At 31.0% G+C, this 19,689-nt stretch overlaps 1 protein-coding gene across 2 annotated transcripts in view; it reads left to right on the forward strand.

The window, feature by feature from the left end:
• LOC129913728 (proton-coupled zinc antiporter SLC30A2) overlaps positions 1 to 19,689 on the forward strand; it is an 86,316-nt gene that overhangs the window by 11,684 nt on the left and 54,943 nt on the right. For both annotated transcript variants that reach the window (XM_055992537.1, XM_055992540.1), the window contains one exon: positions 18,477 to 18,616. In XM_055992537.1, the coding sequence (XP_055848512.1) occupies positions 18,477 to 18,616 (140 nt within the window). The remainder of the gene's footprint in view (positions 1 to 18,476; positions 18,617 to 19,689) is intronic.

Below are 19,689 nucleotides of genomic sequence, written 5' to 3' on the forward strand. Positions count from 1 at the left end.
ATTAAAAAATACCTTGAAATCATGTATCATATGTGTATATAATACCATAGCCTATTTTTGCTAATTTTGAAAATCTCCATTTCGCGATTTGACCTTGAAATCGCGACAAGCGGACATGAGATTTTTCTAGACTTTTGAGTTATGTTATAGAAAGGCAAAAGGAAGATATTGAGCAAAAAAAATTTCTACTAACATTCATTCCGAGGTTAAATCCTTATTTGACTGGATTATTTGTTATTTTGTACTTTTGTTTACTTTTTATACTTTTTTTGCCTTTGTGTTTCGATGTGTTTCCCCACAATTCACGTTTTTAAAGCCGGTATTCCTCTACTTCTACTATTTCTGTACATAATTTATGAGGTAATGCTAAAGAATTTTTTCAAATTTATTAATAAATTTAATTTCACAAATAACAAATACATATGTAGTTTGGTTTTGTGTTTTTCCCTTCAAAGAGTTCCAAAAAAAAGTGAAAACCTGAAATTTAGAAATCTATTATTAAACGAATAAATTTTAATTTTTTGGACTCAGATAATTCAACAGCATACTTTGAGCGACACTGAAATTTTATTTTTTTCCGAGACACGTTCAAATAATTGCTGGCATTGCTGAATTTTTTAATATTTCCTTTTCTTCTTTTTGAGTTCTTAGACTCAAGATATTACCATCCAACTATGTTTAATTTTAAATAGCGAACTATATTTTATTATATTCGAATCAAAAGTTAACTTTTACTTCCACAGGAACAATATTTATATTTACAATTAAAATGTATAAATAAAAAAGTTACGTATACGCCGTAGTGACCGACATATCTTTGGCTTACCTAAATTGATTGTACATTTTATCTTGTTATTGTATAAAATAAGCGATCAAGTATTTACAGAGCCGCTACAATCTACAAAATAAGAAAAAAAAAATACTTTATGATTTTTGCCTCTAGAGAGTTTTCGACGTCACATAGCCAGTAACCAGAAGACGCAGAATACGATATCAAATTTATGTCAAACGTTAGCAAAAAAGCAAAGACTTTTCTAGTTGAGTATTTTTAACTCGATCAAGAGGATGATTTACCCCTTAAATAATAATTATTTTTAGGCTAGATTTGATGCCATTTTTAGGAGTGACTTAGTCCACTTTCATAATTAAGGGCACATATATTGAACGCACCCATTTTCAGCTTTCAACATCACCAAATAGTGACTTATTAGTATTTTTAACCGATTATCATGTTTTTTTTTATGAAATATTTTTTTTGATCTTGGCAATTAAAATTTGGAATCCCTTATCATATTACTGATTGATATTATATGGTCTAAAATACAAAACTAATGGTAAAATCAATTTTAAAATAATGTGGAAGAAGATCAATAAGAATGAAAGTAAGAACTTATTGATGTATAAAATAATTGGTATAAACTGCTCTAATGAACGAAACTGAGAAAAGGCGGTTCAATAAAAGAAGGACTTTTCTAACAAATAATACCTAACTACAAAAACGTCGATGCTTATAAATAGATGCATTCGTACATATAAACTGGTATAATATACTACTTAAATAATATTTGCAAAGATTTTCAAGATGATGATTGGTATAAACCTATCTAATGTAAAAAAAGAATTCTAGAGTGGATTGTAAATGGAACATACGGGCATTTTAAAGCACTTTCTGAATAGTATAAACTGGTCTAAAAAACTAAATAAATACCTAGGATTGACTTTTTAAATGATAGATATCGAAACTGCAATAATGTTTATATTTATTTTTATGATTGGTATAATCTGGTCTAATTCTGGACAAATTCAGAGTTAGTGAAGAAACAACACTTCAAAAGATCTAAGGAAAAAATCATAATTTTTCGAAAGGAAATTTAGACTTTCCATCCAAAAGGAAATGACTCAATAAACCCATTTCTATCTGATTTTCTTCTAAGAAAGAAGAAAAAAAAAACTGGTGTGTAGCAAAGGAAAACATTGTTAAGGCAAGAAATACGAGCCAAAATTTCTTTCACAATCAACCATCTATAATAATGTACCTATATTGATATCAAGCTACAATATAACCTTACCAATGTTCTCGAGCTGCTTTACCAGCAAAAAAAAAGAAAAGAAAAAAAAAATCCACGTTTCCTTATGTTTACACAAAACTAAAACCCACCGAGGCTAAAAACACACCAAACTGACAAAAGAATAGACCAAACAACGACACACTCACAAAAATCAAGAAAAAAAAAAAAAAAACAAAAGAACTTTAAAAGACGAAGAAAAATCTTTAGTAAGTTTTTTGGAGTTTTTGTTTTTTTTTTTCTTTGTCGTAAAGTTTATCCGCAAATAACCTCCTGGCAATGATATCGCAACGTCATCATCATCAACAGAGCAACACCATGGACCAACCAACATCTAACAATCACCCGGAACCATCACATCCTTGAGCACTTTTCCAAAAAAGAAAATTCCCTTCTGCTTTTCAAAGATGAATTCTTTGCCATTAGGGAGCTTCGACTTCGTTGTTGTCGTCGTCTCCGTCTTCATTCCTGGTTTCCTTAAACTTGGTGGTTGGGCTTAAACCTCCGCCATAGGTACGCTTTATCCTCTCGTCTGTCATTCTTATATACGCTTCTATGAGCACTGTAGTTTACGCTACTGTCTGACTGCACTGCTGTACCTCTCAATTCCTGAAGGAAAGTATAGGCAGGCACAGAGTTTCCCTATACTCTTCTCACCACAACGTGTTTCTCCGCGAAACCACCACCACCGCCATCATTGCCATTTCCATCATGAAAGATGATATGATGATCATCAGCACCAAGCAAGAGGCAACATCGTTATCGAAGGATATTCATCTTTTTATTTGCTCCTTTGTGTCATTCCATTTTTCCGCTGTATTGGCTTCTGCCAATATTTGTGGTCCATGGTCCAATGTGTCCATCTTTCTCGCTCTTTCTCTCTCTCTCTCTCTATTTCTCTATCGCTTCCTTTCAATCTCAAGTGCCAACAAAAATATAAGAATTGCCTCAAATTTCTTTTCGTTTATTTTTTTTTTGTTTTCTTTGTTTTTTAGTTGCAACAATAAATATAACGGACGGATAGAAAAAAAAAAAAACTATATAAATCGCAAGGTTTTGGTCCTTGGACCAGGATCTTATAGAATAGGATATGAGAAAAGGAATTCAAGTCGATTCTTCTTCTTTCTTTTTTCTTGTGCAAAATCAAATATCCTGATGATTGTTTGTTTTCCTTTGGGGTTGTCTAACTCTTCAGGAAATTTAGACAAACGAGTCTAAAGTGCAGTGATTGATGATAAAAAGTCGACTTCTCTTCCACCTATATAGATTTGTGGGGAACATAATGTAGGTGCAGCTTTAAAAATGTTGCCACTTTCGTGGGTTTTAAACTTTGGTATGGTTCTGTTCTGGTTTTTATTTGATTCTGATTTGGTTTTGGTCTCGTTCTGGTTCTGGTTTGGTTCTGGTCTGGTTCTGGTTTGGTTCTGGTCTGGTTTTGGACTGGTTCTGGTCTGGTTTTGGCCTGGTTCTGGTCTGGTCTGGTTCTGGTCTGGTTCTGGTCTGGTTCTAGTCTGGTTTTTGACTGGTTCTGGTCTTAGACTGTTTCTGGTCTGGTCCTGGTCTGGTTTTGCTCTGGTTCTGGTCTGGTTCTGGTTTGTTCTGATCTGGTCAAGTTCTCAACTGGTTCTACTCTACTTTATTGTAAATTAATCCTTTTTTCGTAGATGGCAATCATGAATTTATATTCTAAAAACCAGCCATGAAAATTGTTAAGCGCACACAAAACTTTTATTCTCTTATACGCAAAGGACTCTAGAGAATATTGCCAGGGATGCATGGAATATCACTCTTTTCCTTTAGCTTCATATTCCACCGCCACCTCGCTGGCTGCCACTGAAAACTGGAAGCTAACACTGACCGCTGAGGATTGAGTTGAATTCAACATCAACCAACAGGATGATGATAGAAAATAAGGATGAGGTTTTCTGATTGTAGTAAAATAGAAAAAAAAAAATAATTTGTAAAAGAATGATGAGAAAACTTTGGTCCAGAGTCCACAAGTTTATTTAGATTTTTAACGTATTGTTCGAGTGAAGAAAACAATATCGCATGAGAATTGCAGAGATGAAAAAAATTTGCTACAGTGAATGCAAAAAGGTTTAATGATGGTGAGAAGAAATATACGAAAAAAGGATTCGAAAAAGGATGTGTTTTTTTTTCAAGGATTTTTTTTTTTGTATTCTTTCTCCCCAATGTCTCAAGTGATGGGGACGCAAAACTGATGTTGAAAATTTCCACTCGTCCAACCAATGTTTATGAAGAACTTCCGGACTTTGGAAAGGTGATAGAGCTTAAGGGCTTTCAATGAGCTCCGGCTGTCGGTCTTTTTTGCTTGATGTTTTTTATTTTGTTTCCTTTCTAAAAGTCAGTTTAAACAGCAAAAGGGTATCTGCTTTTTTTCGAGATTTTTTGTTTTTAAGAAGTTTTGTGTGTTGATAGTACCTAAGTTTTCAACTGAATTTTACTCATCATTTGGGGCTTTTTTGTTGTATTTGTTGCCATCGGGTGTAATGGGAAGATGGATGAATCCTTAAAACATCAGCATCAGCATATGAGTAAAATATATATCGTACTCGTACATATTTGAAAATGCAACAAGAATGATTTTGTTACTTTTTAAGAAGACTTTTAGTGCAAGATCTGGTTTTTGGCCAGCCACAAAAAAGTCTTTAACAAGATGTGGTTGTTTTTTTGTTAGGTATCAATGTTATGTTTGCTTAACCTATTGATGGAAGTTATTTTTTTAAAACACAAAAGAATAAAACTTTATCCTCATACTGATTGGTGTTGAAAGACTATTTCTGCAGATAACCCAATTCATATTTCTGTTTCTTTGAGGCTAGAAATATTGATATTTACAAGTTATTGTTTCGATAATACTTCCTTTAGGCTGTTTTAAAAAAAAACAATTCTTTTAAAATTCATGAGCTTCATAACTGTTTCCATTTAAGAAAAGATGATTTACTAGGCACACTGATTTTTTGACTCTTGAATTTGTAAAGTTTAATAAAACTTGAGTTTCCTTAAAGGCTTATATTTTTTGTATAAGAGTTTATGAGTTAGAGTAAATAATGATTTCAATGTCATCTTTACTAGCATACCTTAAAGTTATATATATCCTTCCCTTACCCATCCTAACCTAACCTATACCTTAAAGTTATAGTCAACCGAAAGTGTTTGCCCAATAACGAAATTTATTTTAAAAATTGTTTAAAAAAATATTCTGGAACTATCTGTTGAAACCTTAGTTTTGGAGTTTATTTCAAGAAACTTATATAGCTTCGGAAATACGGTCGCTCTTAGATCTCGTATTCTCTTTTGATGTTGGTCGGTATCTGGTAAATTCAGGAAAAGACACTGTCAAATTTGGCACATTATTAAATCAAGAAATAAATTCAAAGGATAATACGAAAAATTAAGGAACGATTTGGAACGAAAGGGAAGGTCTTCGGAACCTTCAGGCAGTTGCTCTAGTCAATCAGAAAGATATAATACTCTTATCGATAAGAATACGGGAGGTATGATCGAGCTGCTGCTTGATATACTGTTTTTAATAAAATAGTAATGCACACCCTAAAAACGAATTTTCCAAAAAAATTGACTTTACAAAAAATAAAATGTTTGAGAATTTTTTAAATATATTTTTTGCTTCTGTATGATTTTTTTTTAAATTTCGCCTATTCATTTACCAACGAGAAATGAAAAAAAAAAACTGTTCTATGTCAAGTACCGTAATAAAAGTTTAAAAACGATCAAAATCGTTAAAGCCGCTTTTGAAAACCAAAATAAATAAACTTTTCTATTTTCGTTATATACATATATGTATTGTGATGGGTACCGTTAGTTTTGGTCCTAAGAAATATTTCAACTAGCTACCCCTCTAGGGAATCAACCAAAACTCTTAACTTCCAAGTTTGAAGAAAATCGTTTCAGCGATTAGGCCGTACCTCAAAGTATACAAACAGATAGACAGAATTGCGGTTCCAACTTTTTTGGCAATTTCTAGAGATACGATTCTTACGAATCCCAAACTTGCCTTTTAGTATGTTCTTATATCGCACGTAAAAAGCAGACCAAAGCATAAGCGATTTGAGTTTGACAGCACAGAAAACCAAATAGTAAATCTGATGAATCAATATGAAATAATACGCCACCTAGTGGTAAGAAAACATACTTTCTACTCCTGCCAAATATCACTATTCCAGTTTCCAGATCGATTTATTTTAGTTCTCATAATGATTTTTAATGACAAAAGTGAGTGTGAATCATACCTATAGTCAGAAAAACATTTCAAACTTCACACTTTAAAAAATATACGTTAGATTACCTACTATTTAGCAGTTTATTCAATACGTTAAAAGTTAAATACTAACGTAAATAAAATGCACGACTGGGGTCGCACGTACTTGCTCTTGCAGTTCAAAGCACTTTTATGTTAGTTTACTTGAAGATTTTAAGAGCTGGATCTATATAAATTAAAAAAAAAATTGATACAGTATTTATCGCTTATAAGAAACACGCTTATAAGAAAACCTCGCTTAAAAGAAACTCGAACAAAAGCACCGTGTACTTTACCATATATTTTAATGTTGAATTATGTGTTTATAAGAAACACGTTTATAAGGAAAACACTGATAAAAGAAACATTTTTCAAACCACAAAATTTCTTGCACACACATAAAGTTAGTTGGATTTAAGAAACTTTCAAAAAAATTACGAAACTAAAAAAACATGAACCCTTAAGAAAAATTCAAAGCAACCTGTGCAAATGTCATTTGAGTTTGACATTATTTGAAGATAATTTCAGTTCAGTGTTTAATTTGTTATTTGTTGTGTTTGTGTTCTTTATATCCCTGCTGTGTTTACCTTTGCTAAAAATGTTGCTCAGCAAAGTACTTTTTAGTGCATCTGAATCCATTCAAAGACATTTTTTCTATTGAAGAAATGGAGTTGAATACAACCAGAACTACTTAGCAGTAGATACTTCAGGCCAAAGGAACACAGCTAATATTTCACTTAAAACTAAATTGATACATTATCCTTGAATAAATTAAATCAGGAAAAAATAGAAAAGAAATCTGTGAAAAATATAAAATAGCTACATTATATGTAGGTAGTTATATAATTGGATTGAATATTTAGGCGAGGAAAAGTTTGTGGTAGGTACTACTGGGTAGGTAGATTTGTATAAGAAACTTGTTTCTTATATCGGTATAAGAAACTTGTTTCTTATATCCGTTCTAAGAATATAAGAAACACTCGGTTATAAGGAACAAATATTGTGCAATTTTTGAGTTTCTTATAAGCGTTATGTACTGTATTGGGGAAGAGCCGAAATTTAGGGAAAAATTTTGATAAATGAAAAAAAAAATTTTTATTTGACTTTTTGGAGAAATGCAGTTTTATTGCAATAGCTTTGAATATTACGTCTGCAAAGTTAAATCAAAATCGTTAGAGCCGTTTTTGAGATATTTGGTTTGAATTGAAAAATTTGTGTGGAAGGTACCTACACTTTTTAAGTGAGATATACCTAAAAAAAAAACAAACAACTTTCACAATTCCATAAAAATCAGCTGTACCAAATTTGAAGAAAATCCATCCACCCATTTAGGTTGCGGAAATGTGTACAGATGGACGCACAACCGCACAGGAGCACAGACTTACAGAAGCACTTACGGAATTGCGAGACCCACTTTTTCGGACTCCTCCATCATCGTAATGTTGGTTTTGATTAAAACCTCAAATTATTTTTTTGACACGAAACCAATACTTGCCCTCTATAGATACGGTGACCATATTTCTGGAAGCGGAACCCGGGACAGATAAAAAATTCGTTGGATCGTTTTGAAAATATTGATTTTTCAAAAAAATTAAATTTTTTTAAATGAGTTTTCATAATTTTTCTTTATTTTGATATCAAGATTTCCTAAAGTATTTTATGGGAGCGTTTTTGTTGAAATCATTTAAGTCGTTTACGAAGTCAGAAATCAAGAAAATGGTTTTATAATAATGTCTGTTAATAACTTCTAAAAAAATATATTTTTTTAATCAAAATCGGGAGAGCTGTTTTTTAACATATTAATTTTATTTTAAATGATTTTGAAATTTTATGATCTTTAACACAACTTTTAACATGTTCTTTATTCGAAAACATTTTACCTAGTGTAGCAACTGACAAACAGAAGCTGGAACTTAATAATTGACGAACATTAAAAAAAAACTAAAGCCTACTCTAGATGCTAAACGAAAACTCTCATACAAAACCAGCACAAAATGTTGCTTTTCGTTGCACAGTACGCAGCTTACGTAACGAAATTCTTACCTGTGCTAGAATATATGTGTCACTCCCATTTATTTGTCCAGGCAATTCTTCTTGCAGCGAAAGTTTTTTGACTTTGGAGACTTAAAACAATTTTCGTTTTGCTTCAGCTGCGTACTATGCTTAATGCTTTATCCGAAAAATTAGAAAAATTTTAATTTCCAGCCACTGTTTTCTTGTTTTCCGTACAAAGTATTTAAAATATTGAATACAAAAATCAGAGAATGTCCAAATACGGGACAATCACGGGACAAATAACAAAATACGGGACGCTTATACGTCCCGGGTTTCTTAAATAAAAACCAGGGACAAGCTGGAGAAATACGGGACAGTCCCGGGTAAACCGGGACGGATGGTCACCGTATCTATAGAGCAAGTAAAAATTACAAAAAAATTACTTAAAAAAATTTAATTGTAACAAAACTTTAACTACTCAGAGCAAAAAATTTACATTTAAGGCTTACAGATTTTAAGGTTATCTATTGTAGAACCAATACTGAAATACTATTAAGTATCGTCCAAAATTTGTTTGCACAGCCCGAATATGACACATATACTCTTACAGGCTTTTTGAATTCTTCAGTAGTATCTACCTACCACTGAACCCAAAAAACTCCCCAGACCAATACACCGCGGTATTCAACAGTGCTGTCTCCCATAAAAATGATAAGAATTAGAAGTACATAATATTTCTTGGATAAATCTAAAGCTCCCTTGACAAAACAAAAAACTATTATTATTTGTCAGTTAAAGATTCGACGAAATACCATACTTCCGCCTAAAATTCACTTACAAAGTAGTTGTTACCTTATTATCTGTCACTTATTTGTCAAAAAACAGTCATAAATCATCTTGCATACTTTTCGGATGAAATTCTGTATAGCCTTATTACTGTCAAAATGCCACCAACTGACTTTGTTTATATTACAAAATCCCCAGAAATAATGTAAACAATTGTTCATCTGTAAGTTTCATCTCTATGAAATCGAATTTAATAAGAAAGAAAATATAAACAAAAAACAGAAAATTTAAAGAAAACCAAAATAGATTTTCTTTCTTTCGTTAGTTTTTTTTTTTGTATTTTCGATATCGGTAGTTAGGTACTGCGTGAATGCCGAAAATCATCATCATCATCAACATCATGGAAAAAGAAGAAAACTATTGATTTGTAACCCTACGGGTATTTTATTTTGAATCCCAACCCCAAAAAGAGCGAGGATAAAAATAGGGAACGATATCGAAAGAGAGAAATTGCTACTTAAAAATACACAATCGATGCGAAAAAGTTTCTTTCTGCAAGATTTCGGTTTTTTTTAAATTTTTTATTATATTATTTTCTCAGGAAAAAAAAAAGCCCCCGCAGTAAATGAGTAAATCTCTTTACAAAACTTCAATAGAATTTTTTAAGTTTTTCAAGGATCTACTTAAACTTTTCTCGTTAATTCCAACCAGATGTGGGTTTTTAGATGGAGTTTGTGCGAGAGTTATCCCAGAAAACTACTGAATTCAACAAGTAGGAAATTGATGCTGTGCTCTGCTAATTACTGTGAATTAGCTGTAACCTAATTTCGACAAGAATCTATAATTATAGAAAAAGTGAGGCCAGTGAGAGAGGTATAGGTGGGTGGTTTGGTGGGTGGAAAATGCAATCAGGATTTACCACCTCTCTCTCTCATCCGTTACCGTCACCAACCTTTCTCATCCTTGCCGTCACCATAAGGAAAAAAAAAACAGATTTAAGAATTCATATTTTCTTTTAAACGAACAGAATGAATAGATAAAGAAAAAATGCAAAAAAAAAATGGTATAAACACTTATAAAAATTCCTCTCTTTCCATCTCTCTATCTCTGTTTTACTCACTTTCTGTTAAGATGGATTGGAGATAAAAGAAAAAGTCCTTTATCCACAAGGCAATAAAAGGTTTTGCATATTTTAACACACCGACGACTGCGATGACAGTGAAACGGACGACCGGTCGGTAAAATGATGATGATGGTTCAAACTCAAGCTTGAAAAAAAAAAAAAAATACGTAAAAACGGAATAACTCTCTTTTGACCATCACCTGGTATTTCACATTGCATCCGTTTTAATTCTCAATGAAAGAGAGTCATAGCACCGTAGTCGGTTATGGTAGCTTAGCAAAAATACAAAAAAAAAAAAAAATTAAAAAAAATGAGACACACTCTGAGAGTTTTGAAGAAGAAGCATTTTTTGCAATCATTTCAGCAGGAAATGTACTTTTTATTAGTGTTAATGTCTGTCTATCTATCTTTTATAACAAAACTGTTGTTGGAATTTACCTACAATTGAAAGGAAAATGATGAGGAACTTTTTGAAAGGTGCTGCTGCTTGATCCGTAGATCCTACAAACATAGCCGTATTTAGGGGGGGGTTTTTGGGTGTTTAACAGCCCCCGAAATTTTTTTTCAGAAAATCAAAAGATACCTATATTATAAACATATACAAGTCTAATATGTGCAGCACTAAATGATTTGTTTTTGTATTTTAGTGATTTGATTACCTATATGAAAATCTCCCTTAAAATCACTAACAAATTTTGCATTGTTGCAGAAGCTGTCGATGAAGTTTGTATAAAGGAAAACAAAAATTGTTTGGTCCATTACAAAGAGTTTTTATCTCTTTGACCATTTCCTTAAGCACTATGTTAACACCTTAAAATGCTCTTTTAAGAACCCTTTAAATACCACAAGTACTTATGCAGGGTTTTTGGTGCCGAGACTAAACTCTGCTTTTTCAAAGGGTTTCGGTGGCCGAACTCGAATCCAAAGACGGACTTATTCGATCACATCTCGTTTTTGAAATATTACCCTTAAATCTATTTAAATCTTTCAGACATCTTTTCTACTGTCCGAGATATCTTCAGTTGCTTATTACCCACTTTTGTTCTATGTTAACCTTGAATCCAGTATGTAAGCGAAAATAAATGTATCGATTTATTCAGAGACTGTAGTTCTTCTCAATATTCTTGTTTTTTGATCCCCTTTAATAAAAAAAAAGTAGGGTGTCGCTGCAATACTCGGTTTTATATAAATAGCATTTTTAAATGGTGCGATTATACTTTTGCAAAGCACTGTATTTACAACATTTCGTTATTCTTTTGTTTCAAATTATAAAATTAAACAATTTCAGTTTATTTTGTTAAATTTCAAAGTGAAGTATAACACTGGTCAACAAAATTAAACTTCTTTTTTGTTACAGAAACCAGGGTATACTCTTCTATAGGTTTTGTGTGCTGAGCTCTAAACCGAAGTCAGAAAAATTCGATCACATCACGTTTTTGAGATATTCCCGTTAGAAAATCGAAAATGCCGCTTTTTACCAGTTTTCAGGGTTATTTTTTAGCGTTTACTTATTTTTTTTTTTTAAATTGAATTTGTAACAGTTTCTAAAAGAATTAAGTTTTGTCTCTCTAAATCCGTTTAAATCTTTTAAATATCTATTTTCTTCCTCGAGAAATCATAACTTGAAATCAAAGTGTTTGGGGCATCTCATATTTATTTGCTTTTAATAGCAAATATCGAAAAGTTCTGTACCAAACGCTTTCAAATTTTGACACAATTCTTTTAGAAACTGTTACAAATTTAATTTAAAAAAAAAAAATAAGTAAACGCTAAAAAATAACTTTGATAACTGGTAAGAATCGGCATTTTCGATTTTCTAACGGGAATATCTCAAAAACGTGATGTGATCGAATTTTTCTGACTTCGGATTCGAGCTCAGCCTATAGAAAAGTATACCCTGGTTTCTGTAACAAAAACCTTGTTGACCAGTGTAATTAGCTCATGTCAAACAACTTGGATTATTTAAAATTTTGGTTTTTAAGTATTACTAATTTCATTTAGAACACAATAGATAGAATGTACCTGTCAATTTTCTGCTACAAAAATTCAGTGCAAGAACAAGTCCATTTTTCAATGTTTTATATATTAAATTGTACGAAATAATTTTTTTTATAAAGCCTTAGAATGGTTAAAATTTGTTTCTTAAAAATTTTTTTAAATTCGTTTACCGTAAGCAGGGCTTTTTTAAACTTTTAACTACGAATTCCTCTCCTAAAAAATACTTAAAAAAGATATTGGCAAATTTTTCGCTTCTACACAGTTCAAATGACTATTTGATTTAGCGGGATTTAGAATCGACTGCAGTTACATATAGTTGATACAAAGTATTGTTATTTCTAAAAAAAAATTTTGTTTGGTCTGAGCTAACCCCCCCCGAAATGAAATCCTAGCTACGGCTATGCCTACAAACTAACTATAGGAAAAAAAAAGAAACTTATGAAGAGGAGAGCAAAAAAAAAAAAAAACTTTAAATTAGTTTGAAGAATCTTATCATCCAGGATTTATTATTCAAGATACAAAACAGAGGAGAAAAAAAGAAAATATTTTAGAATCATTGAGTGATAAAGTGTGGGAAAGTCTTAATCCGTTGACAGGTTGAGCAAGTTCCAGTACCAGGAAACAGCTTTATAGTTGGAAGATTTCAGATTAAATTTTATTAAGAATTTACTTTAACTAAGGAGATTTTTTATTTTTAAATATAAAAAAAGTATAAGAAAAGGGAATCTATACTAAGACCTTTAAAAGTTTTAAATTGCAGATCTTTGTAACAAAAAAAAAAAAAAAAAAAAAAAAATACATGGAACAGATGATTTTACTCGAGAGTAGGAAAAAAAACTTGCAGCAGAATAATTTGAGTAGATTTCTTGAGAATTGGGGAAGTCTTATAATTTTCGAAGAAAAATTAAAAATAATCTTAATCTAGTGACACGTGCCCGACTTCAATTTCACAATACCTGTCATTTTATTCCGGTCAACATTTAGACCTTTTTAATCTTTTTGCGAAGATTGTACCCTATCTGCCATTTATTTTCATTTTTATGCATTCATATTCGAGTTTGAAAGATAGTTTCGGGCACTTTTTTTTCGGTAACTCAGTACCTAGCTCAGAAAAAGAAAATTAACAAATGGTTGCTACGGATAATCAAAAGTAGGGTAGGCCTATAGGTTGCACATATCTTTGCACGGTTTTATATGGAATCTCATAGTAAGCTGGTACTCACGCTCCGAATTTCTTTTATTATCGTCAATTTACCCCAAAAAAGTCAACTTACCCCGATCGGTCTTTAAGCACTCAATGGTTTTTTTTTCGGTACTCGTAACTCAAATTAACGTCCACCAGGAGTGTTATTAATGCATACACTAATTTGATCTTTTGCCCTTACGTAAGAAGAAGAAAAAAAAAAAAACTACTCACATAATCAAAATCTTGTTATTCACTATAACTTCCGACCGACACGCACATAAATGTGATCAAAATTATTTGTTGGTGTATTTAAATGAAAAAGGTTCTTGAAAAGTGAAATTAATAAAAAATTACAAAAATTACTTGCCATATTTTAAAATTTGTATTATCCAATAAAATTTCAATATAAAATGTTACACATACGCCACAGTGACCAGCAGTTAGGACGAAAACAAAATAATTAAAAAAAATTTCGGAGCATTTTTTAAGTATCGCAAGTGAAAATGGTATTTCTTACCCACTAACCCATGCGGCATGCAGAAAACAAATCATAAAACAAAATGGTGGAAGTTGGCGGAACTTCTTATTTTTTGACCTAATAAGAATAAATATTGCGAAAATTATGTACTAAGTTTTTTTTGGTAACAAAGGTTCCGAAATTACGTTTTTGTTATTTATTCTTTTTAAGCTTTCGTGAAAAAAAAACACTTTTAACTCTCACCTTAAATGATCAAAATTGAAAAAAGAAACTTACTTAATTGAAAAAATATGCTTTAAATAAAGTTAATACCTTTTTATGTAAAGCTAATTAAAAATCAAAAGTCAAAAAAATGACATAACGGTTAAACTTGACGTTATGCTTCATTTTTTATTTTTGACTTTTGATCAGCTTTTTAGTATAAATACCCCTATGTATGATGTCCGACTCTTGTGAAAAAGAACATAAAACAAAGAAAGCAACTCTGCTTTATGAGAATAACAAGAAAAAAATTGAAATAAATTGTTTTGTTTTGAAGTTATTTGCGGTTTATCTACTTGCCCCTGGAGTCAACTAATCCCGCTGAACCCGATTCATTTCTTGTCGGTTACAGAGCAAAATTACAATTCCGATTTCTATAATATTGAGGATAAGAGGGCTTACTACCCGACTAACAATTTTGCTTCTGTAAAGCTTTATACATGCTTCTTTTGCTTCTATAAAGCTTTATAGAAGCAAAATTGTTAGTTGGGTAGTACCAGAGTAGTGATCATAAGTTGAACTGAGTTGCTAAGGCGGAAGAAACTAGTGCCTCCTAGCCCTTGGAGTTTGGAAAAGTTTTGTTTACTTTTTCTATTTTAAAAATGGATTCCGCTGTTTGGACGTCTGTTGTGTTGATATAACTTCCAACAACGCGGCGCTAGTTTCTTACAGCTTAGCAACTCAGTACAAATTTTGGCCACACCGCGTAGCACATTTCAACTTAACCAATCCCCAATAAAGACTAGAGCGTTTAGTTTTTCTAAAACCCGCGCTGTCCAAAATGCTTGAACCAACCAACAAAAGGCAAGGACTTTCGTATATTTGACCTAAACTTATCACAATTTATTGAATCAAATCATAAATTCAAAATTAGAAAACAAAACTCTAAAAGTTCAGATAAAAATTAATCAACATTTTTATAAAACTTGTGCTATTCACCTTGAAGGGAACACCATCAGCAGGGGTGAAGAAATCTAATAAAATGCAATAGAAAACTCCAGTCGTGCTATAATATAGTCTATAGAAACTCGTCTTCTATAATAAAACCTTATTTATGTTTATTTCGTTCTTCCTTCTTAATTTTTTTGTCTTGTCCTGGTTCTAGAGAAGATAAAAAAAAAAAAAAACAAAACTTTATTCACAAGAAAACGGCAAATTTTTCGTCGTTTCAAATAGGTTCTTGTCTGAGACTTGATATTCCTGGAGTCTGAGGAATGAAAACTCCTCCATTTCCAACCATGTATGAGGTTGACACAAGGGTTAACATACGTGTATTTGTTCCTCTATACTTACTGATGGGTATAATACTCATTCCATTGAAAGGAAGTGAAATTCATGCTCCCGTTTACTTTCGCAGTTAAAATGAAATTCACATTTTTATTCGCTTCGCATAATAAAAAGAGAGCGAGCGAAGATATTTTCCTTCACTGCAGTACTGAATGCTCAGATCTTTCTTCCTTTGGTCTTTTTCTTCCTGTTTTTTTATGTTTTTTTTTTTTTATTATTTTTTTTATTTATTTTCAAAATTAGATTCGAAATAAAAAGTCTGTTAGAATGGGATTCGTTTTTAAAGAATTGTACAAAATTCAGCGCCACCGTTTTACTATATGAACTCGAGATTCTCATAAAAATGCAAGTAGTTCTCTTCAGTTATAGTGAGAAAAATAAAAAAAAAAAAAAGGCAAGTGCAATCTTGAAAGCAATTCCCATAGTTAGGTAAAATGCAAGAGGTATAATGCCTTCACATATCCAAAAAGAGAGTTTTTCAAAACTTTAAAAACTAGTTGACATTATTTAATGTTAATCATGTCAAAAAAGCAACGAAAAAGTGTTAGCAAACAAACCGACAAAAAATTGCTGCAAGTTTTTTTTTTTTTAGCTTGGAAAATTTTTGACATTTAATATTTCCTTTTTTTTTGTTATTTTTTTTTTTTTTTTCTGTTTTATGGAAAGTGAAAGAATATTGAAATAGTTGCACAGAACTTACTTTTGCATCTGGAAAAAGTTATACTCTCTCTCCATAACTTTTTTTTATTTGGGGCCATGGCATACGTCAAAGCAAACAACACCAGCACAGTTATATCGTGCTTTACACTTTAGAACTGGTGTGGCGTTATGCCTTCTATATTATAAAAGCTATTTTTAGTTGAGGATAAAATATGCCAAAAACAATTCTAAATTGTTTTTTTTTTTTTATTAAATACATTTTCAAACTCTTTGAAAAGCTGTTCAAAGCTGTTTTGCTTATTAGAAGGATACAAAAAAAAAATTTTATAAAAAGGAAGTTTTTATTTTGTTAATTGTATGCAATTGAAAATTTAAAAGTTTAAGTTTATTAAATAAAGTTTGATAGAGCAGTGTTGTAAGTGACAAGCTTTATACTGAACGTTTTAGTGACGTGTTTTTCAATATTATTAACATTATTTGAGAGGGTTTTTTTTTTGAGGTTTCTTTATAATTTTTGTGTTTCTGGAAATTTTTATGATATGAAAAATTTGGTAAAAAATTCTAAGAATCCAAGAATAAGATAAGCAATTTGTGTGTTTTCCTAATTTTAGTTATTTTGGATTTTGGATTTTGGCTTTCTCAAATTTGGGCTATATGAGATCTTGTGTGACTCATTTTTTTGGGGTCTTAATGTTTATTATAACACAAAAATATGGGAAACGGACACAATCCCAAACTTTTGAACCCAGAACACCCAAAATCCCGAAAATCCAGAATCCAAAAAAAAAAACAGAATCCTGAAAATCCAAAATATATATAATTTTTTGGGATATCGGGATCGTATTTGGGATTTTGTGTTTTCGTGATTTTGGGTTTTCGGGATTCTATGTTTTCGGAATTTCGGGTTTTTGGATTTTTGGGATTCTGGTTTTCTTGATCTCGGTTTTCGGGATTTTGACCCCAACCCAAAAAATGTTCATAGGTTTCCCAAATTTTTTAAATATAATTATGAAATTCTCCTTCTTCCAATATACATAATTTATAGAAGAAGTCAAAAAAATGTTAATTCTTATTCCCAAACAATAATGAAATAAATTGCACGACTGGGGTCGCACGTACTTGCTCTTATGCTTAAAGTAACTATAATGTTAAAGATTTTTATTCAAGAAATTTAAAATTTGATATTTTGAAGAAATTTCATAAGTACTATAAAAAAATTAAATCTGTTTTTATAATTAATTAAACTCCGTTTTAAATTATCTTAAAAAGAAAAACAAATATGCCATTTTATTTCTTGTATAAAAAGGTATTTTTAGAAAAAAATTTTCGAAAATTGTAGGAGCCGTTTTTTAAAAAAATAATTTTTTATATATAAAAATTTTTTAACATTTTTCAAAAAAAAAGTTGGTATGCCATTTTGAAGACATAATTAATTTACACATAAAAACTAAATTTCAAAATTTTTCATTGATCGGTTTTCAAAAAATTGATTTTTCAAAAAAAAATTTTGAAATATTTTTTAAAAAACCAAAAATGCGTTTTTTGAAAATTTTCTAAAATTTTAAAATTGTCTTTACTTACACACTTTTGTATAAAAATTTTCATTTAAATCGGGTTAATGTTGTACGAGATATTCAGAAACGAAAAAAACCGTTCTATGACAGGTACCGTTAATAACGGTACAAAAAATATTTTTTTTATTTAAAAAGTTGGCTCTTATGTGTAGTACTACACACAAAAATTTTAATCAAAATCGTTAGAGCCGTTTTTGAAAAAAATTAACTTTTCTATTTCCGTTATATGGCAGGTACCGTTAGTTTTGGTCATAAAAAAAAAATTTCAATTTCCCCTCTAGGGAATCACCAAAAACTGCTAACTACCAAGTTTGAAGAAAATCACTTCACTCGTTTAGGCTGTAGCTCCAGATAGAGACAGACACACAGACAGACAGACAGACAAACAGACAGACAGACAGACAGACAGAATTGCCGGACCCACTTTTTTGGCATTCTCCATCATCGTAATGTCATGTAAAATTGTTATCTCGAATTCGATTTTTTTTACGAATCCTAAACCTAGTACCTATATCGCAAGTAAAAAGAGTACCTACAAACAGCGGCACCCTCTCAAGTTATATATTTCTTCCATGCGGTGTGTCTCTGTGTTATTCTTTTCTCTTGAATATCTTTTAACAAATTTAAATTTTATTGAAATAAACTTTCTATACACTACACATGACTTCGCTGTTTGGGGGGTCTCCTTATATTGACTTTAATATCTATCTACCTGTTGTTAAGCAATATAAATGCATTTGGCATTTTTTTTTTTTATTTTTTATTATTTTTTTTCTTTTGTAGTGATTTTAAAAATGCAAATTACGGAACTGCTAGCAATAATAATAATCTCACAGGAAGTAATAATGAACGTGGAAGCGCTGCTGGAACCCCAGGAACACCTACAAAAATATACTGCTTACATGGCCAAGAACATATTGAATGTGAGTGTTCTTTTGAATTATATTTATTTATTAATTTTAAGTCAGAAAAAAATAAAAATAAAATACCTAGTAAAATTGTCAAAATAACAAAAAAAAAAAAAAAAAAAAAATAGTGGAGTACCGCAGGGTTCCATTTAAGGTCTTTCGTTTTTCTTTAAAATTTTGAAAAGTTCCCTATCATCCATTTAATGTGGTCTCAATTAAACCCCTTTAAAGAGTAAATTTCTCGTTATCTTTTAGAGGTCGCTAGGCTCACCAGATTTGCTGATTCTTTTGAAGATCGATTTTTAGATGACTCAAAAATAGAATTCTTGGATAGAGTTTACAAATTTATCATCTTTTTTAACGGAATTTTAAGTCTCTTCTTAAAAATAATTATTGATTCAAGGACGAAGAAAATTTAACCCAACTTTCACATTCAAATACATTTCACAATTCACTCCCAAAATAAACTATCAAATTATCTTCTCGCTTGCAAAAGGTCGTAGTGTCCATTCATAGTCTTCATTATTTCTATTTAAATAAATATACAAAAATCCTTAAAAATCGTGTTTTCCTATAAAAAAAAAATAAGGATTTCTCTCAGCCTCATGGACCGCATAATCTGCCAAAACGAAAACTTTAATTAAAACCAAAAACTCCACACATAATCCTCTTCACCTTCAATAATAACCATCATCCACACACTCACACATATAGACTCTCCTCTTTATTCAATTGAAGCCTTTTTCAAATTATATTTTTTTTTTTTTCGCAAAAAATAAAAAAATAAAATAAAATATGAAAAGAAAATCAAGAAAAAAAAAATTCTACATATCCATGCCAACTAAAAATATTAGACATGCAACTTTTCATTTCACCTTTCATCGTTAATCAAAAAATTCACCACAACACATCCGCCATTACAACCATATAGCAGCAGCAGCGGCGGGATAATTTACCACCCATCACCACCGCGCCGCAGGACCTTATATACATACACTCACAACCAACAACCCCGTACTCTCATCTGTCCATTGCAACCAAAGTCCATTTAGCAAAAAATATTAAAAAAAAAAAAAAATGGTCGACAC

This window comes from Episyrphus balteatus, chromosome 3, assembly GCF_945859705.1.
Source record: "Episyrphus balteatus chromosome 3, idEpiBalt1.1, whole genome shotgun sequence".
Classification (NCBI taxonomy): Eukaryota; Metazoa; Arthropoda; class Insecta; order Diptera; family Syrphidae; genus Episyrphus; species Episyrphus balteatus.